Below are 21858 nucleotides of genomic sequence, written 5' to 3'. Positions count from 1 at the left end.
AAACCAACAGACTGTTCAGTAGGAAGACAGGCACCCTAATGATTGTGCTTTGACATCACAGGACCTTGGGCCCAAATCCAGGCTCCTCTGCTTATTAGCTGCGTGTAGGGAATGAATTGTTTGGTTTCCCTGAGCCTGTTTCCTCACCAACAGATTCCCCCTTTTAAGACTATAGGTACCTACCACCTAGACCACACCCAGTGCTTGGTAGCTGGTTTGGTGATGAAGAAGAAGGCAAGGATAGTGGTGCCTACATAAGGAGTACCCGTAAGTAGAGGCAAATGTGAGGCCTGAGGATGGGGGAGCTGAAGAGTGAAACCTCTGTGTTCCACATGAAAAAATTTGGACTTTTTCCCTAAAGCCAAAGGAAAAATTTCAAGAGATGGTATGACCTGCTCAAATGTATGCTGTAAAAAGATCCCCATGAAGGTTTGGAGGGGGTGTGGGAGAATAAAACTGGAGACAGGAACTGAGTTAGGAGGCCTCTCACACAAATATAAAGGCAGGTTGGGGGCGGCCTCTCCAGAGCGCAGCTGGTGGAAGACGGAAGCTGGAAGCCTTTCCTCTGATTTCTCCAGCTTTGGGGTGTGGCTTTTCCTAGGCCAGGCCTACATACCTGCCACAGGGCCCAGCTACCCAGAGGACTAGAGAATCCAGGCTCTTGTTGTCATTGGAATTAAGTTGCACTGGTGACTCCATAAATGTCACATTCAGTCACACTGAAGTGTCTGTTTTATAACTTAAAATGTAAAAAGTTACAGTAATTATCTGTGGGTGGTATACAGGTTGTTTTTACAGTATTCTTTTTGGCCTATCTCTATTTTCTAAGTGTTCTACAGTGAACACAATTTTCTGTTGTAAAAATGATTTTTAAAAAACCAAAACTAAAAAAATTACAACTAAGCTAGAGAGCGACCATTACTCAGAACCACCTGAAATCTGGCTGAATGGAAGTCCTACAACTAGAGAATAAAAGAAACCATATTGAGACTGGTAGGAGGGCCAGAGATGTGGAATGAAAATCAGGAGGGATATCTTGGCTGCTGAGATACCCTCCTGAGGAGTGAGGGGGCCCGGCCCCACACCAGGCCCCCAGCCAAGGTTCCAATGCCAGGAAGAGATGTCCTCGTAACTTCTGGCTGTAAAACCAATCAGCTTGGCTGACTGGGGAGGCTGTGCCACTGGATCCAGTGAAGTTGAGGCTGAGGGAAACAGGCTTCTGGAGTCCCAAGCAGTTCCTCCTAAAGGGCCGACACATGGACTTACTTGGACTCATGCTCTCTAAGCACCAGCACTGAGACAGCAGCTTAAAAGGCACTACAGACATGCCGGAAAGAACTGAATTGTCAGGCATCAAAACAAGAACTAGGGAGTAGCTTTCTCCCAGACAGAAGTGCTGGCAGAGGCCACTGTTCCTTTTTTGAGCTCTCTCCTAACAGAAACAGCAGGTGGGCACCATATCCAAGACTCTACCAACCTGGCTATCACTGTTCTCACAACTCTGGTAATTTTCCTGAGGCTCTGCTGCACCCAACTTTTGGGCTCACCCAAGCTATTTGCAGTGGCTTTTCCATACAAGTAGCTTGCCCTGGCTCATGCTTCAGACTTTCCTAAAATCTCTCAAACAAGCAGCATCTAGCTTCAGCATGCCCTATACCTCTCACTATTTGGACCCAGGCTTGGCACTAGTGGCAGCTGGCCTTGGTTCGCAGCTTGGCCTGGCCTGCACATCTCCAAATCCAGCACAAGTAACCACCATCTGCAGATCACTTTGTAGCTCATGCCAGGTGGCTCCAGGCAGAACACAGAGGGCAACTGATCTTAGCCTGCACTTTCTGGGAGGCCCCAAAGCCAGTGCACCCAGTAGATATCTTCAGACCACTTTGAAGCATCACTACCCAATCACTTATAGAAGCAAACCACTCAAGGGGCAGACTCAGTGGGCACCAGAACCTCACTGAAGTAAGTCCTGCTCAGTGGTGTGGGCCCCTGCACAACTGATCCTCTACAGTGGTCAGAGGTCGGTAGTCACTGCCAGTACTTACTGCTGATCAGCCTGGAGGTAAATCCTTCTCATTGATGTGCCAACAGCAATCAAGGCTCAACCACAAGAGCAGGGTGTACACAGCCCACATGGTGTGGAGTCGGGGGTGACACCTCGAAGGCCCAGCTTGACTGATTGGGGAGGCTGTGCCACTGGACCCTACAGAAGCTTATATTAGGCCACTCTACCAAGCCTGGAAGACACAGCAGCTTTACCTATGACATAGAAACAAATAGAGGAAGACTGCCAAAATGAGGAGACAATAAGACACGTCCCAAATGAAAGAACAAAACAAAACTCTAGAAAGAGAACTAAACAAAATGGAGACAAGCAATCTATTAGATGCAGAGTTCAAAACACTGGTTATAAGGATGCTCAATGAACTTAGTGAGAACCTCAACAGCATAAAAAAGGGCCAGTCAGAAATGAAGGATACAATAACTGATAAAGAATAATTAACAGAGAATAAAGAGTAGAATAGATAAAGCCAGGAATCGAATCCGCAATTTGTAATATAAGGAAGAAAAACAACCAATCAGAACAACGGGAAGAAAAAAAGTCCAAAAAAAATGAGGATAGTGTAAGGAGCCTCTGAGACAACTTCAAGCACACCAACAATTGCATCATAGGGGTGCTGGAAGGAGAAGAGAGAAGCAAGAAATTGAAAATCTATCTAAAAAAATGATGACAAAAAAACTTGGTGAAGGAAACAGACATACAAGTCCAGGAAGCACAGAGAGTCCCAACAAGATGAACCCAAAGAGGCCCACACTAAGACATCATAATTAAAATGGAAAAAGTTAAAGACAAAGAGAGAATCTTAAAAGCAGCAAGAGAAAAGCAGTTAGTTGCCTAAAAGGTAGCTCCCATAAGACCATCAGCTGATTTCTCAAAAGAAGCTTTGCATGCCAGAATGGAATGGCAAGAAGTGATGAAAAGCAAGGACCAACAACCACAATTACTCTACTCAGCAGAGCTATCATTTAGAATTGAAGGACAGATAAAGAGCTTCCCAGACAAGAAAAAGGTAAAGGGGATCATCTCCACCAAACCAATATTATATGAAATGTTAATGAGTCTTCTCAAAGAAGGAAAAAGAGAAGAAGGAAGAAGAGGAGGGGGAAGGAGAAGATATAAAAAATATGAATAATAAAATGGCAATAAATACATTTCTATCAATAATTGAATCTAAAAAAAGAAAATAAACAAACAAGCAGAACAGAGGCTCATAGATACAGAGATCATTTTGATAGTTGCCAGATGGGAAAGAGGTTGGGTGGATGGTTAAAAAAGGTGAAGGGAATGGGAAGTACAAATTGGTTGTTACAGAATAGTCATGGAAATGTAAAGTACAGTATAGGGAATACAGTCAATAATATTCTAATAACTATGTATGGTGTCACATGGGTATGAGATTTATTGGGATGATCACTCAGTAAGTTATGTAATATCTAATCACAGGTATACACCTGAAACTAATAATGTATGTCAACTATAATTGAAAAACAAAAATAATTTTAAAATGGAAAAAAAATATACATAGTTTCAATCAAAACAGCAATTCTTTCCTTACTACCTGAGTAAAGAAATGCTCAATTGAATTACAAAAAGGAAAAAAAAAATGTTTATAGGCTCCAGCTTCAAACTTGTAACCTATTTGTTTTCTCCCTTTTGCTTTGGAAGATGGTGCTGTGCCAATGAACATAGACTAGAGACATATGAACAGACTTACTTTTGAAAAATTATAGCAGTTTTTATTGTTATAGCTGCAAGCCTGGATTATATCCATGATTTATATTCAGGAATCTTCAAGTGTAGGAAAATTGCCCAATAGTTAGGGATGATTGGATTACTGACACTGTCTTCTTCAAGAAAATAAAATATCCCATCAGAGAGAAACCCAAGTGACAACAACGTCTTCACCCTCAGACTGGGTTGTAAATGGAAAGAACTAAAGGTGGGCCTTGGGGTCAGTTTAGCGAAGTTCAGTGGGAACTGGATAGGGGTCTAAGAACTGAGATTTTTTCAGCAACATGCCCCAAAATATTGAGGCCAGCATTCATGAAATTCCCTTAGATACACATTTTATTCTTTGTTAGCGCATCTTCTTAAGCAGTAGAATATCGATTAAGATTTTCCATTTATTTTTTTAAACAATAATAATGAGAAGAGTTCACATAGTTTTATGGTTAATAAGATATTCAACATTTAATCCTCACTGAAACCCCATCTTTAGTCCATTTTAGACAGGAAGAAAGTGAGTCCCAGAAAAGCAGGCTGACAGGCCGAGGTCACACAGCCACATTATGGAAAGACCAGGATCCAGATCAGCTCTTCAGACTCTAACAACGATGACCCTTTCACTCGCCCTTTTTGCAACTGGTCTTTTGTTATTTTACTATTTTCACTAAACTTACTAATTGCAAGGGCAAATAGGGCCCACGGGAATTGTATTAGTTCCTATTACTGTTATAACAAAAGACCACAAATTTAGTGGCTTAAGAAATACAAATTTATTTTCTTACAGTTCTGGAGGGGAGAAGTCCAAAATGAGTTTTACAGGGCTAAAATCAAGGTGTTGTCTGGGCTGATTTCTTCAGGAAGCTCCATGATGCTTTTTGCCTTTTCCAGGATGTGACAGGTGGCATTCCCTGGCTTGTGCCCACGTCACTCCAATCTTTGCCACCATCCTCAATCACCTTCTCGTCTTTTGTAGTCAAATCTCCCAGTGCTCCCCTATACTAAGGACGCTTATACTTAGGGCCCACCCACATAATCCAGGATAATCTGCCCCCCCCTCAAGTTCCTTAACTTAATCACATCTGCAAAGTACTTTGGACATACAAGGTCACATTCACAGGTCCCAGGAATTAGAACATGGATATCTTTGGGAGCCATTATTCAGCCTGCCACAGGAATATTTATTTCATGTACTGACTTGTCCTTAAATGTAAAGTTCTCCAAATTTAAATTTAGGCCATAGCTCTTCTTAGTTTTCTATTTTTAACCTTTCACTTTTGAGGGCCTTGGGGCTTTCATGTGTGCTTGCTTGCTAGCTTTTAAGTAAGTTTAACTCTTAACTATTATTGGCAGTAACTTACCTAAAACCTGATCCTTCTGCTATCTTCAGGGATGGGGGCAGACAGAGGAGTTCTTCCAAGTTAGGGAGAGGCTTACAGAGCGGTGCATTGTCTACTGTTAGATCTCTCCTGCCTGTTGCCTTTATTGATCACTTACTAGGTATAAAAACTGTGCGAGCATCCTACATTCACTCATAGCTAGTTTATTTTTTCTTTTTTTATTGTATTTTTTCCATTACTATTTATTCCCCTTATATCCTTTTGCACATCCACACACCTTCCACCCCCTGCAATCACCACACTGTTGTCCATGTCTGTAAGTCCTTTTTCTTTTTTGCTCTGTCCCTCCACCCCCTAACCACTACCCCACCAACCCACCTTGGGCTGTCAGCCTGCTATTTAAATCTTGCAACAAGCCTATAAGGTAGATGTTATTATCCCCATTATACTGATGAGAAAAACAAGGTCCAGAGTTAAGTAACATGCCCAAGGTTACACAATTAAGCCACAGAGCCTCCAAAACACAAGCTCTTAATACCATGCTGTCGCAGCTGGATAATTCCCAAACCTGAATAAGGTATGGACTTTTTTTAAAGGTCAGTTGTCACAAACCCACAGGGTTGAGTTAGATATATTTTTACCATATTACTTAAATATGTGCAAAGATAACGAGATATTAACTCCCTATTCTTATAGCTCTCATATGACTATAAAAGCAAAATGGCAACAATAATAATAATACAAACAAAACTAAAAACCTTTTAAAATGCTAATTAGTAGCATTGTTTCCATGTGGTGGATGATGCTGTGTTGCTGAACTTACGTGACTGACTGCTCGCAGTCTACATGCGATGCTGACTGCCGGGACCCAGGTCCTTATGAGTTTGGCGCACCTGTACACCAAGGTCCTTGGGTCCAAGGCACCTCTCCCACTACTCTCCCAGCCAGCGACATCACACATATCATTCGGGCTTTACCTGGTAAACATGTCACGGATTTGTTAACTCTGCCTCTCTTTTCCCCACCTCCCTGGAGCAGCTGGGTTCTCTGGAAAGCAGACCGAGTCAGGGTTAGCGTGCGGGAAGTTATCAGTGAGTGCTCTTGGGATCCACACCTGTGGCGGTGGGGGGCTGAAGGAGAAACAAGCAGAGGGAGAAGCGGAACTGGGCCGAAGGCCCAAAGAAGGCTTCTACCAATCCACTGGGCAGGGGTGGCTCTTCAGAGGTGCCCTGACTTGGGGGTGAGGGGCCCGACCTTTATGCTCCTGGAAGGAGGCAGTTTCATCAGTCAACACAATCCCCCAAAAGAGCTGACAGATACGGGCTGTCTTCTAGCCTCCTTCCCAGAAGTGGAAGAGCAATCTGGGAGAATCACGGGGTCCGCCACACTAGCCCACAATAACGTTGTGCAGAGCAGCAGTGGCATGGACACACACATGTGTCCTGGCCGCTGAAATTGCCTGCTGGCGCCCGATTATACGACTTGGAGATGATTCGCAATATTCTGTAATTGATTTTTTAAATTATCATAAAATATAAAATGTTTAAATTCCCATAGACAACCGAGAGACACTAACAATGACTTCACAGACCCCTAGGGTTCCTCAGACCTTACTCTGAGAAAGAAGGACATTAAAAGTCATCTAGTCAGCCCTGCTGTGAATTACTATAAGATCCTGTGATACCTTCATGGCACGAAAATCACATCAAATTCTTCTTTGGGTGGCAGTGATAATGATTTCCAAGTCCTCTCTTCATTTACAAGTAACATTGAGGAATAGAAATTTCCATTTATTGAACATTCATTTAATATATTTCATCAAGTACCAATACTAAGGAACAAGTGCTCTGCCAGGCACCTTTTGGTTGGAAAGAAACATTAAGTGAACAAATAATCATGCAAATGATAATGCAACATGATTGAGGTCATGGGAAAGGAGAGTATGGAGCCATCAGGAAGGTATTATTAGACGCAGGGAGATGGGGAAAACGGGACGGTGTTGAGTGGAGGGTCCAAAGTTTCACTTACGCAGGATGAGTAAGTCTGGAGATCCGACGGACAGCATGATGAGTACTTAATAATCACAAAGGAGTCAACTATATGAAGAGGTCAACATGTTAATTAGCTTGGCTGCAGTAATCCTTTTACTATGTATATGTATATCAAAAATCATGTTGTACACCTTAAATACAGTAGGCCTCCCCCCAACACTTGGTATCACTTTCTGCCATTTCAATTACCCATGGCCCACATGGTCCAAAAATATTAAATAGAAAATTCCGTAAATAAATGATTCCTAAGTTTCTATTGCATGGCATTCTGAGTAGCATGATGCAGTCGCGTGCTGTCCTACTCCTTCCCACCTGGGACGTGATGCTTCCTGTTGCCCAGTGTATCCACTGTATATGCTCCCACCAGCTAGTCATTTTGTAACCATTTGGTTTTCAGATCCACTGTCATAGTATCTCAGTACTGTGTTCAAATAACCCTTATTTTACTTAATAATGGCCCCAAACTGCAAGAGTAGTGATGCTGGCAATTCTGATATGCCAAAGAGAAGCTGTAAAGTGCTTCCTTGAAGTGAAAAGTTGAATACAGTACAGTAAGAGAGAGACCACATGCACATAACTTTTATTGCAGTATACTGTTATAATTGTTCTGTCTTATCGTTGTTATTGGTTAATCTCTCCTTGTGCCTAATCTATAAATTAAGTTTTATCATAAGTATATATAGGGAAAAACATAATATGTATAGGGTTTGACAGTATCTGTGGTTTCAGGCATCCACTGGGGGTTTTGGACCATATCCCCAGAGGATTATCGTGGATAACTGTATATAAATTTCTATTCAAAACAGAAGACAACAGCTTTCCAGAGGAAGGGTTGCCTAAGAGGAAAGGGATAAGGGCCTTCCAGGCAAAGAGACTCACAGTCTTGAGCCAACCTGGACATGACAGGTCATATAGGAGGTTTAGGCTGAAAGGTAGGTCAGCAGGAACGGGAGATCATAGTGAAGGAAGGGGTATGGAGAGATGAGAATATATTTAAGTGATCACTGGTACCCTTTTCATTACCATTCACATGACCCTTGATTTACCTTATCTCATTAAATCTTCATGTGTTATTATTAACCCACTAGAGGACACACCCCATAAGAGCAGGGACTGTCACCTAGTCCATTGCCCTATACCCCATGCCCAGCAGTCTCTGACCCCCCCTAAAAAAGAGCTCAGTAAACATGCGTTTTACACATGAGGAACCCTTTCAGTGAGGACGAGTGACTTCCCCAAATTTACACAGCACATAAGTGACTGTACAAGACTTGAACTTCAGTCCCCCATACTCTTCCCGCACCGCCCATTCACTCCCATTCCATAATGCCACAGTAATAGCTACAAGGGGGTTTCCACAGTTGGGGAAACTTCTGTTACCATGGGAAGTGGAAGCCTGTGTGTGTGTGTGTGTGTGTGTGTGTGTGTGTGTGTGTGTGTGTGTGTGTGTGATCTTAAATTCCTGGTAGAGATATCCCTTCAATGTCAGCCAGCAATGCACAGTTTCTCCTATTGCCTCTGTATTGTCTCTGTGAGTATATGGGGGTCTCAGGGATGAGAAGGGTTAAGCTTTTACAGCTTATCAAGTTGTTCCTTTGCATTTAAATAGCACCATTTAAGAAAGCAGCATTTCTGGAACCTTATTTGAAGCTGAAGTGCTAAGCACCTTAAGGCATGCTTATTTCTCCCCCATCCAGGTCATTTAGAGCTTCATTACTTAATAATTTGAAAGCTTTCTCTAGAAATCAGTGGATGAAGGGAGATGATGAAGTGAAATGTTGTTATATTTAAGGACCCAGCAAAAGAGGCAGACACCTGGGTGGGAAGCTTCTTGTGGGGGGAGAGAGGAGAGGGAAATCTTAGTGTGCAATTGAATTCTCATTTCCTTTTGAAACTGTTTTTATTTTAAAGATAGTAAAGCCTAACAGGCTTTAAAATTGTCAAGTAAAGAAGCCATCAGATGTCTCATCAACTCTGCTGCTGCTCTGGTTCTTCTGCCCCTTCTCCCCACCCCCTGCCTTGGCTCTGAGCCCATCACCTCTGCACATTTGCCCTGACCCCCTGCACACACAGTGAAGGTCTCACACATGCCCCTAGGAAGCCTTCATCACTGTCCAGTTGAGAAAGCCAGGGGAAACAGACTTGAAGTGGCCCTTTCTTCCCATTTTTCATTAATGGCAATATATTCACATGGTTCCAAATTCAAAATGTATTTAAAATTACACAGTGAAAAGTCTCGTTTTCTTTGCTCCCTGGTGACGCGGTTCTCCTCCCCAGTGACCCCAGAGAAACTGTATGCAAATAGATGTACAAGCCCACACACGCGCATGCACACACATTTTGTCCCTACCATTTCTTTGCACCATGGTAGCTAGGTTATTATACACATCGATTATTACACAAACTGTCTGTACCTTGCTTGATTATTTCCCTTATTTTAGAGATAATCGCACAAGCGATGCAAGTACCCCCGTTTTCCCAAAGTTTGAGCTACATACACCACTTCACTTTTACATAAGACCCACATTAACACCTGTGTTCACGAAAGAAATCCAAAGAGGATTTTCACCTTTGCGAAAATAAGGGTCCGCCTTGGTATTGCCGTGAGCCCTCACCCAGGCAGCGCACACTCCGAGCAATGAGTCTGGCGCCACCAAGCCCCTTTTCCGGGAACTACACCCAATATCTCAGCATCAAGCCGCCAGAGCTTCGAACTATGTCTGTGAGCATCTGTGCTCTATCTCAATTTATTTTGCGCATCCGTTAGCAAGATGTGTCCTAAGGCAACTGCTTCTTCGCTTCATGCCATTTCCCCCTATGAAAGGTTTTTACAGGAAAGCTCTGTTTTCAGATAACCGGAGAAACCTGTGTAGCTCTGTTAATGATGAACCCGAACACCATAGAGCAATGTTTTAAAAAGACCAAATATATGCTTTTGTATTTTTTTTACATTGCTGTCATCTTTGAGTTAATTATTAAAGTAAGTATATCATAGATTAAATTACATCTAAGATATATTGAATGATAAAGCAAGATATGGAACGTTTTATATAATCTGGCTAGCATTGTGCAAGAAAATGGTAGTAATAAAGAATGTGTGTGTGTGTGTGAGGATAATCTCAACTATGTGACAAAGACATACTTCCATACAAATGAATATACTAACTGATTATAGCTGTTGGGTAAGGATGATAGGATTGTGAGTGTTTTGGGTTCTCTCTGTAACTTATAATATGGCTCTGTCATTTTTTTTTATTTTTAAAGACCTTATTTTAGTAGGTAATGGTATATTTTCATCTTGGTAGAGTTCTTTCCTGGTCCTTTGCATATGCATTAGCACCTCTATCTTACGGTACTTGTTCCTTTATCAGTGAAGTCTTCCTATACTGCTCTATTTATAATTGCAGCGTTCCTCCCTGTCCAACCCTGACCTGTCTCTTGGCCTCCCCTGCACTGTTTTCTGCAGAGAGTAAAGTCTGGCACACCATGTCTGTTCGTTTGGAATGAAAGCTGCCTGAGGGCAGAGACTGGGGTTCCTTTTGTTCAGGGCTCTGTCTCCAGCAGCCAGAGAGGGGTCAAGCACAGAGTAAGGACTCAGCCAATACTTGTTGGATGAATGACTCCTTGCCATTGGCCCCCAGCAGTGCCAGGAACCACGGGCATGTGGAACTACTATGCTCTGCCTTCCTCTCTGTCCTTCTGCACTGGCTGGAAGGCCGCCCTCCCGCTCGGGTCTGGATCTCACCTCTTTCCATCTTTTCAAGGACCCCATTCCTGCAAGTTCACCCTCTCTCTCTCCTGCCATAGCAGTTTCTCTTTATTGAATTATACCCTTCCACATACAAACTTACCCTAATGGTGCTCGTTTTCTAAAAAGAATTAATCACATGTCCTTCCTGCTACTGCCAATTTTCTTGACTCCCCACATAGCAACCTCCTCAAAAAGAGCTGTCTGGGCTTGCAGGTGGCGCTGCCTTCTCTTTCCCTAAACCTACTGCCGTTGCATTTTCAGCAGTGACCAGCAGGGCAGTGGAGGCAGCAGTGAGCAGAGGGACAGGAGAGAGAGCAGAGGGCAGTAGGGACGTCAGGGGGAGAGTGGGGGCAGTAGGAGGACAGCCAGGATTGCTGAGGGCAGTCGGGACAGTGGGGAGGAAAGTGGAACAGCACAGAGCTCTGAAGAGGCCCTGTAGGCTGATCTGAGTGTCCCCCTGTCTCTCTGTTCCTTCCTAGGCTCTGTGCCCTTCCCCCCCCTCTTCTCTGTCTCCACTCATTCCCCAGGTACTATGTCCTGTGCCTTTCACTGCCACCTACACGCTGAAGACTTTCAAATTTATGTCTCAGCCTGACTTTTCTCTTGAACACCAGCCTCCTATCTCCAACTGCCTCCATAATACCTCCCCGTGGAGTCATCCTTGGCCCCTCGTTGTTTGACACCCCACATCCAATCCGTTGGTGGAGCTTGCTGTTTCTCCCCTTAAGTAATGTCTTGGATCCAACATCATCTCACCCTCTTGATTACTCTCCCCTGGTCCAGTCCCCCCTGACTGGCCTCCCCGCTTCCGCCTTGCCTTGGGACACTTACTCCCCCCTCCTCCCCCATCCCCACAGCCAGCAGACCCCTCTAAACATGGGATTCGGGCTATCGCCCTCCTGCTCACCACCCTCTCTGCAGCCTCCCAGACCCACAGCTCACAGAGTGCCCCCAAGACCCCCTGAGAGGGCAGCCAAAGCCAGAGGCTTCCTCTGCCTTGTCGTTAACTAATTGTTTAATTCGCTAATCCATTATTCATCCCTTAACCATTCCCTGCATACCTTCCCCAAGCCAGGTCGGTGCTAGGGACACACAGAGGACACAGTCCAGCTCCCTCTGTAACACTGGCTTCCAGGCCTGGAGGGATTTGTCATCAGAGGAAGGTGGGAAGGGGGTACAGGGAAGAGGAGCAAGGGCTGTCGAATGCTGTGTCTTTAAGACCCCCAGAAACAAGCGGGATTGGGGTGCTGCCCTTCCAGTTTGCCTTATAGGCCTCTTCAGCCAGACCCAGTCTGGCTCACACTCTCTCTGCAGGCTCCAGCTGGGCTTCTCTGCAGCCTCGGCCTCTTTGAAAGCAGACAGCCCCTGCTTGGCATGCTCTCTCCTGTGTGATGTCAGAATCTCGCCTGGCCTGGCCCCTTTCCTACTTCTCAACTCTGCGGGCCCCCCCCCCCCCGCCCCCACCCTGCACTACTGTTTTTCTAATTGCTGCAGATAGGGGAGAAGGTGGGTTGAAGGGCCTGAGAAGATCAGGCCGCCCGGGGTGGGCGGGAGGGAGAGACAGACATGCCCCAATGACCTGTTTGGCTTGCTGCTTAAACTTTGAGGAGAGGTAGGCTTTCACAAACATCATGAAGGACACATTAAAAATCCAGAAAATGAGATTAAACCCAGGATTGGCAGTTTGGTCACCAAAAGGTGAGCTAAGTCAATGCCTGTGGCAAATAGAAGCACAGGGAAGGATGGCCCTCTCCCTCAGGTCACAGAGTGATGCCTGTCCTCAGAGCGCTCCCCCTGCTGAGACAGGCAGACACGGGTGGAGGGCAGCGGGGCGGGCCCAGGCGGCTCGGATGGGCCCCTTCTCTCCCGCTTCAGAAATGCCAAGATGCTTTCACAATAGTCTCAGGGGAAAATTGTTATCTACAAGCATTATGCAATTTTCCCATCAGAATTACAGGCTGTGTTTGAAAAGAAATAAAAAGAAATTGAATTTGAAATGCTTCTGTGCAACCACATCATCTTCTTGTGGATCTGTGAATGGGCTTCAGATACCTTCTCTGGCTTTGAAATAGCTGATCAGACAGCAGCAGGCAGCGGCTTCCCAGGGGACAAGGCATGTGACGGGCACTTCCCAACCGCCAGCCCCGGTTTCCGGAGGCAGACTCAGAACCCGTGAGCTCTGGCCATGGCTCCTAACGTGGCCCCTGGGTCCTGTCCCATTCTCCGCCCCACTTCTACTACCTGGCAGTCCCAACAGAGTTTTCTGGCTGGTGCTCTCCTCAGGCTCTTCCAGTGCCTGGCAGCTCAGCGCCCAGGTCTCCTTCTGTCACTGTCCGCAGCTCCAGCTCCACCCTAGGACGGTGGGGTGCCGGTGGATTGGGGCTCAGAAGACACCGGCTCCTTCCTCACCACAGCCTCTCATTCATTCAACACACACTGAATGAGCGTGTTGCAAGCGCAGTCCTGAACATCGATAGCACAAGGGTGAGCAAAACAGGTCCCTGTCTTCATGGAGCCTTTATTCAACAGGAGAGATAGATGATAAGAAAGTAAATAAACAAAATACATAGTATACAGGACAGCGACAAATGTTTTTGGAAAAAAAGATCAGCACGTAAAGTGATGGGGGTGTGCTGGGTGGAGGAAGGGAAGGGACAGGGAATTGCTCTTTTGAGGGGTGTGGTCAGCAAAGGCTTCACTGGGAAGGTGACCTGCTGGGGGAGGCAAAGGAGAGAGTGTTCTCACACGGTGGGTGGGGGAGGGACGCATTCCTGGCACAGGGCAGCAAGTACTTAGTGTGCCTGGCATGTCTGAGGGAAAGCAACACGACCAGGATGGCTGAAACCAAGTGTGTAAAGGGAGGGGTCGTAAGAGATTAGGTTAGCGCAGTAACAGGGACAAGCAAGGTCGTGACAGGCCGTGGCAAGGTCCCCGTCTGCTGTGAGGCGTGTAGCCACTGGAAGACTTTGACCAGAGGAACATGGCTACGGGGGAGCCTGCGTAAAGTGAGGAAGGAGACACAGACATCAGCTGGGTAGCAAATGCAGTTACCTAGGGGACTGACGGTGGTAGCCACCGTCACCAGGACCAGGATGGTGGCAGGCAGGTAACAAAAAGTAGTTGGCTCATAAATACAGGGTCCAGCACAAATAATGCCCCTTCTTTTTATCACAAAAATTTTTATCACAAAATCATAAGCATGTAATTCTGTAACATAACAATATCACACTCAAGCGCACCATATGACATTTTAGGTGAAATGTTCAAATTAAAACGATCAACTATTACACCCGTATTATTACCCTACCAACCTCACTCAAGCCCTCGCTCTGCTGGACCCTGCGCATTTTCGAAGTGGAGTTGACAGCATGTGCTGATGGCTCAGATGTAGAACCCAAGGGAAAGAAGCATCAGGGATGAGAAACTAGAAGGACAGCTCTGTCATTTCATGGGAGAGGAAGAAGGGAGGCCAGGTTTGGGGAGGGGACGATCAGGAGTTTGATTTCAGACCCATTGAGTTTGAGATGCCGATTAGACATCAGATGAACACGTTTGACGGCTGATACACAGAGGCGAGGTTGGGATAGAAGACGGAGTAGGTGTCAGTGTACATTTAGCTAGTATTTTAGGGCACGGGACAAGTTGGAATCACCCAGGCCGTGTGGATAGAACAGAGAAAAGAACCCAAGGCTTGAACCCAGGGCACCTCAATGTTTGGAGAAAGGCAAAGAAGGGTCAGCAAAGGAGACTGAGAAGGGATGGCCAACGAGGTTAAACTGCTTAAACTTAGAGGAGAGGTAGGCTTTCACAAACATCATAAAGGACGCATTAAAAATTCAGAAAATGAGGTTAAACCCAGGAATGCAGAGACAGCAAGTGCCGGAGCCCCAGGCAGAAAGTGCTTCAGGCAGAGGGAGTGACCCGCCACCGTGTCAAATGCTGCTGAAGGGTCACAGAGGCTAAAAGCTGGGCATGACCTTTGGCAGTGCAGAGCTCCTGGGTGACCTTGACCAGAGCAGCTGTAAAGGCGAGAGGTGAGCCTCAGTTGCTTCATCTGAGAAATGGGACCACCTGCCTGCTTACCCTCCGAGGGTGACAGTGGAGACCCCATGAGACTGTGGGCAAACGGGAAAGCACCAAGAAATATGAGGTGCCTGTTTTGATTTATGACCCCATAAACCCAGAGCCTGTTGAAATGGTGGGAGGGACCATTGGGCACAATTGATTTTACAGATGCTTATAGCCCCATTATCACCTCATAAAATGGCTCATTTCCTGCTGCTCATCCCCAGGACACTCACTGAGGAATGACTTTCCACTTCCCTTAGGAGGTGGAAGCCATCAGAATGATACATTTTATGGATGGTAAGTGGGGGTTCTGGGTAAGAGGAGAAGCAAAAAGTGGGACCTAACACTGCTCATTAGGATCTTATCGCAGACGGGGGCTGCCCTCCCAGAGGAAACCTGTGACCCTGCGCCTCAGAGCAAGGGCTCCTTGGAGAAAACTGTCAGCCAGGAGCAGCCACTCTCTTGCTGAAAAAATAAGCAAAAAAGGGAGAAACGAGGAGATGGAGAGAGAGAGCAGACAGGGAGGGTGGGAAGAGCATGAGTTTTGAAGTTAGACACATCTGTATTAGGATCATGGGTCCTGGTGGTCTCCAGCAAGTCATGTGACTTCTGACCCTCAGTTTCCTCATCTGCAAAATGACATCAAAGTTATTCCCCAAAGTTTTTCATAAGGAATAAGATGATGAATGCACAAAGCTGCCCAATGGGGCAGAGCTGTGCACATGCATGGGGATCACCTTGTATGCACGTGAGGGTATCACCACATATGTTTGTGTGGGTATCACTACGTGTACATGCATGGGTATTGCTGCGTGTGCATGAATGGGTATCTCTGCATGTGCATATGTCGGTATCACTGTGTGTGCATTTAGTGTCATTAAGTTTCCTCCTCTTTAGAAACCGACGATCTCTCCCCAGCTCAAGGACCCTTGTGCTCCCCCACCTTCTTTAAAACCAGGACCGTATTAACGTTAACAGTATTGTGAACGCTCCGATAATCCTCCGAGTGTGGCTGCAGTATTCACACTCAGAGTAGGCTCAGATGTGCCCTCAAGGGCGGCAGAGGCACGGACCAGGGCTGGGGTCTGACCTGGCACAGGCGCCTGGACCCCCGCACCACAGCTTACCCTCTGCCTAGTTCCCCTCTGCCTGGGTTCCCAGGGCGGTGGGTGTGGTCTCCAGAGTCAGACTGAGGTTTAAACTCCCTCTCTGCCATTGACTAACTATGTAACTAATTTGGCCAAATAATTATGTTTCTGAAGATTCAAAAGTATATGCCTACCTTGAAATGTGTTGTAAATATTAAATAAGATACTATATGAAGGTATAATAATTAGCAAGATGTCTAGCACATTAAAAACAATAGATCACTGTTGTTATTGTTGTTTCTCCCTGTTTCAATTCCTTTCTCGGTCTAATTATGGATTGCATCCTTCTCTTCCCGGGGGTTGGAGGCAGGTTGGATGGGCTGACTGCAAGGCTGCAGGTCTGGGGCAGGACATGTTATGGTTGGGGAGCTCAGCCCACTGCCTCCCTGAGCAAAGGGGCCTTAGGATGAGGAACAGGTGTGGGTCGGGACTACAAGATGAAGGCAAAGGGCCAGGGTCCAGGAAAGCACAGGAATAGAGGAGGAGGTGAGGAGTAAGGCAGGCAGGAGGAGACAGACTTTGGCCTCTTGCTGTGGGCCTGGCTGAAACGCCCAGAGCTCTCCCGCGCTGGGTGTGGCTCGGAGGGCTCGGGAGAGTCAGTGCCGGGTAAGCTTGGTTCAGACACCAGCCCCTGCCCCAACCCCCTCAGACTCACAGTCTCTCACTCTGCTCTGCTCAGACTTGGCATCTCATGATGTCAATGTGAGTTCTGCCTCCAACCAGTCCCGGCCTGTTTTCACTCCACACAAACCTTCGTTCCTCTAAATCTGACCTCAGCCCCGGACCTGTTTGGGGCTGTGTGATTCCCACTTGATACTAGTAACTATGAAGTCTGAATACAGCCTCACATCTCCTCAGCCTGTTTATCAAAAGCGAAATGAAAGAACTCATCTCCGTGCAGATGGACACAAGTGACCTGTAGCTTTGGGGGTTTTAAACTTTAATTGGCATGTCTCTCAAAATTGCTAATGTCATCCAAACAAGGCATGAACTGTGAATGTCCTGAAACACTTTCCAAAGGGTCCTATGGGAGATGTGTAAGGGCTCGAAGGATTGTCAAGAGATCCTTTCTGTGCCTTAGAGGCTTGTTAAGATGGCTTTTCCCTAAGTCTGAAGTTTGGATTGCTTACTCTGACCGTAAGTCCGCCATTCTTCAAAATGTGAAATGCCTAGTGCCCCCGTGACCCCAGTCACGGCTCACCAAGTCACATAAACTTCCTGTCACTTGCTCCCTGAGTTTCTCAGTTCTCCTGAAGCTTTGTTAGTTCATTGATGCAACGGTGTGCTCCGCTTTCTGTTCTCAAGCCCTGCAAATTGATTTTAATACCAGTTTGGCCTGAATGTAAGAATAAGAATAGTAGCTAATATATACTTTTTAAATCCTTGCCTGAGGTTTGTGTGTTTGTTTTTTGTTTGTTTGTTTGTTTGTTTTGGGTTTTTGTTGTTGTTGTTTTACTGATTTGAGAGAGAGAGAGAAAGAAAGAAAGGGAGAGAAACGTCAATGTTACAAACACCAGTTGGCTGTCTCCCATATGGCCCCTAACCAGGGATCAAACTCACAGCCTAGGTATGTGCCCTGACCAGGAATCAAACCTGCAACCTTTCGGTGTATGGGACAATGCTCCAACCAACCCAGCCACCCAACCAGGGCGATAGTCACTAATATTTATGCTAATATAGGCACTGTATTAGCACATTACATGAATTATGTCATTTATTCCCCCTAACAACCCAAGGCGGTACTCTTTTTAATCCCATTTCACACATGAGAAGCCTAAGAGAGGTTAAGACATTTGCCAAAAGGACAGAGAACTAGTAAATGGTGAAATCAGGATTTAAACTCAGGTATGACTCCAGAGCTTGGGCTCTCAACCAAACCGCATTCCTGCCTGCTGGGTTAGTAAATACTGAAGAGAATGATAGTATCTGCTGTGTCCAAAGTTGTGAAGATATGGGCAGGCACATATACATTCTTGCTGGAGTATAAATTGGTGCAGACATTTGGAGGAAGAATCAGTAGGCTCTGCCAAAAGTTTCAGTCTGCTTTATCTTTTAATCCTTCCTGGGAAGCTATGACTCAGGAACCCTTGGGTTTGTAAACAAAGAAATGCATACATATATGTTCATCATAGCATCATTTGTGGCAACAATTAAATATCCACCCTTTAAAATAATTAGAGAACAGCCCTGGCTGGTGTGGCTCAATGGATTGAGTGGTGGCCTGTGAACCAAAGGGTCACCGGTTAGATTCCCAGTCAGGAATCTAACCTGCCTGGGTTGCTGTTCAGGTCCCCAGTTGGGGGCGTGCGAAAGGCAACTTCTTGTACATTGATGTTTCTCTCCCTCTCTTTCTCCTTCCTTTCCCCTCCCTTTAAAAATAAAAAAATAAATGAAATCTTTTAAAAAATTAGAGAACATCCATGCTATGGAATTCTACACGTACTCATATATCAAAAAGAATGATGTCGCTTTGCTTTTCAGAAATTTACTAATCCTCTATCATGGCATTTAGATATGGCCATAAATGAGCCGGACACTCTCCAATCCCGTAGGACTCAGGTTCTCCCAGAGAATTTTGATGTGGTAACAAAATGATTTAGCTTTAAAAACAGTCTTCCAGAATGCTCCTGCTTTCTTATTTCACTGGATAACACAAATGATCACAAATGAGGGACAATAAGCAGTTGATCCTGCAGATGGTGTGGAACCACTAGATGAAACAAATTACAGCAGCAAGCTGTTCTAATGCCCAGACGCGTGGACGCACCATCCTGGGAGCCTCCATAGCTCTGAAAACTACAGACAGGATTACGTCACCATAAATAAACACCAATGAAGGGTCCAAACAATTTTTGTCGAGTTATTCTGCAAAAGCAAAATCAATATGTCATTACTTGGGACCCAAACACCAAGATTTAATTGCCGTGCAGGGTGACTCTGCAGGGCCTGCTAACTTGGCGTCTACTGTAACTCCACCCACGCTGGGTTTTTTTTCTTTTCAGTAAAGCATTTCTTCTAGGGCCAAACAATCATCATCTGGCAGTATCTCATTTCTTGGATTTCTTTTTTATTAGTCTTGACCAGGCTTAACCATAATTTGAAGACGTTCAATTCTTTAAAAATCAACAAAAATGGAGCTATGATGCTGTATCCATTGACATGGGAAGTTTCTCATAATGTAATATAAAGGAAAAATGGAAAAACCATGGATAAGGCCCACAGTATAAGGAGCTGTGTCCAACGGGCGCACACACACAGAGTTGCATATGCGTAGCCGAAGGCCTGGAACAACACACCCCAAACTGCAACATCCTGGAGAAGGAGGCAGAAGGCAGGACGCCTGCCAAAGTGGAAAGTGCTCAACATTTACATTGTGCACTTCTGTGATGCTAAATTTGTCTACAATGAATGTGGATTATTCTGGAATTAAAAACCAAGTATACCAGGAATTTAAACATGATCATGGAAGTTGTAGGGAGCTGCTGAAGGGTTTAGGCAAGGAACGGCGAGGTCAGATCTGCAGCAACGTGGAGGGTGCAGTGGGGGAAAGCAAGAAGGTGCAGGACGTGAAGAGACCAGCGAGGAGACTGTGGAAAGACTCAAGAGACGTTAAGGCTGTGAACACACCGGAGGCTGGGGCGCGCTCGCTGTGAAGGGGCGTGCGGTGGAGTAATGCTGGTGACGCCTGGTGTCTAGTTCAGGCAGCAGGTGGATGTGTCTTTACCCACATGGGCTGCAAAAGGAGGAGGGGTTCTGGGGTCAGATGAAGAGCTCACTGTGGGGCATGGAATACATGAGATGACTGCAGGCAACCCAGGCCTCAGGAGACCCAGCGCTGGCATTCAGGAGACGGGTCAGGTCTCACATGGGACTTCGTGATAAGCAGTTTCTTTCAGTTATTCAATAGGTATTTATAAGAAATGAATCAGGGAGACATTCTCAACAAACAAAAATGTCTCTCATGAGAAGTATAAACCTCTCAGTTAGGACTTAGAAATGCTCTCCCTGAAGACAGGGGAATGTGGGGTGTTTATGCATCCAAAGAGTCTTTCTTCTGATTAAAAGTGGGAATCCTGGGCCCTGGCCAGGTGGCTCAATTGGTTAGAGCACCGTCCCAATGCACCAGGGTTGCGGGTTCAATCCCTGGTCAGGGCTCATGCCAGAGTCAACCAATGAATGCCTGTGTGGGTAGAACAACAAATCAATGTTTCTCTCTCTCTCTCTCAAATCAATAAATTTTTTTTTTAATTTTTTTAAAGAGGGAAGCCTGAGCTCCGGAAGAGGCTGCAAGTTTCTGGGGGGTGGAGTGGGGTGAGGGGACTCTGAGGCTTGTCCCTGTGGGCCACACTTCTGCCCTTCACCCCACCAGGACTATCTGTGATCCCCAGGCCAAGCCGGATCTCTCTTCCTCTTAAAGGCCTTCCATCCACCAACAAGGTGCTCCAGACTAGCAGGTCTCTGATAATCTTTTGCCTGACCCTGGAGACACTTCTGACCTCCTTCCATCTGGTCTCCTCAAGGCTGTGGGATTTTCTGGGTAAGGTACCCACCTAAGAGACCAGCAAGGAGACTGTGGAAGGATTCAATTCATTCCAGTTCATTCCAAATACAATGTTCTAGGCACCCACAGCCAGGCACAGCTCTAAGAACTAGGGCAGAGCTGGGTGCCACCCAAACATGTCCTTGTACTCCTGGAACTTAGGGACATGTCTAGTCAGCAACAAAGCTCTTCCTTCCCCAGCTGGTGACATTCTGGGCATTTCTATGCATAATGGACAATGGTGTCTGAACACTGTAGAGCCCAGGCCAGATGGAAGGGAGATAGCGTATGATACTCCCTCACTCCCAGTGTGTAATTGAAAATAAGAACCCAAACAAACCTCTTACTTAACAAGATCAGCAAAGTTCTGATTTTTTTTTCTCCACGATGATGACTTAATACTTTCCCGCAAAGTGTTACTTGTCACATTCTTCCTCAGAAAATTATTTTAGGTCCCCACACCATGGGGCCCCGGCTTTGTTCTGGCCCCTCGTCTGAAGGAGTCTGACCTGGTGCTTGAGTCCCAACAGCAGGGGAGGCCTCCAGGGTGAGAACATGGGGGCCAGTTGTTGGCTCCTGCTATGGCGTGGCCTGGAGCAGGCCCCAGTCCGGGCTTGGACCCAGAACACTCAATCTTCCCTCTGGGTTAGACACGTATGGAAGTCTGGCCATCCAAGGCAGAGTCCAGGTCAGAGCCCGACTCCAGCAGGGAAGGGACAGGCTGAGCTGGAAACCAGCGGTGTGTCTCGATGGACCCTCTGGTATCCAGCACGCACCAGGCACGCGGGACGCTCAGCCCCGCCTCCTGGGATTGCCGAGGCCCCAGGGCTTCCCCACCCTCGGGCCGCATGGCTCCCACACCTGGGCAGGCAGAGCCTCAATAGCAGGTAAGTGAGTGGGAGCCGACGGTGTGACCATGTCAAAACCCTCTTGTGCCCATCTCTCCTCACCAAATATCTGTGGTCCTTTTTTTGCAGAGCGATGAGGTCCTCACCGTAATCAAAGCCAAAGCTCAGTGGCCAGCCTGGCAGCCTCTCAATGTGTAAGTAACAAACCGATCCTGGCTCTTCCCTGGCCCTGTCCTAGCCTGGAACTCGGAGACGCTCACCTTAGGGCCACCGCATGCCGGTCAGCTCACTGCAGTCGGCAGCGCCTCTTCAGCGGACACACAGGTCA

General features: G+C 46.2%; 1 protein-coding gene across 1 annotated transcript in view; it reads left to right on the top strand.

The window, feature by feature from the left end:
* The window catches only part of SPON1 (spondin 1), a 252251-nt gene that overhangs the window by 209908 nt on the left and 20485 nt on the right, over positions 1–21858 (top strand). Inside the window, exon 7 of the mRNA XM_054586072.1 lies at positions 21660–21724. Within this exon, the coding sequence (XP_054442047.1) occupies positions 21660–21724 (65 nt within the window). The remainder of the gene's footprint in view (positions 1–21659; positions 21725–21858) is intronic.

Source organism: Pteronotus mesoamericanus, unplaced genomic scaffold (assembly GCF_021234165.1).
Source record: "Pteronotus mesoamericanus isolate MK-2021 breed Mesoamerican mustached bat unplaced genomic scaffold, CSHL_Meso_final contig_90, whole genome shotgun sequence".
NCBI classification, from domain to species: domain Eukaryota; kingdom Metazoa; phylum Chordata; class Mammalia; order Chiroptera; family Mormoopidae; genus Pteronotus; species Pteronotus mesoamericanus.
Note: the sequence above shows the minus strand (reverse complement) of the source record. Positions and strands in the feature narration are given on the sequence as shown.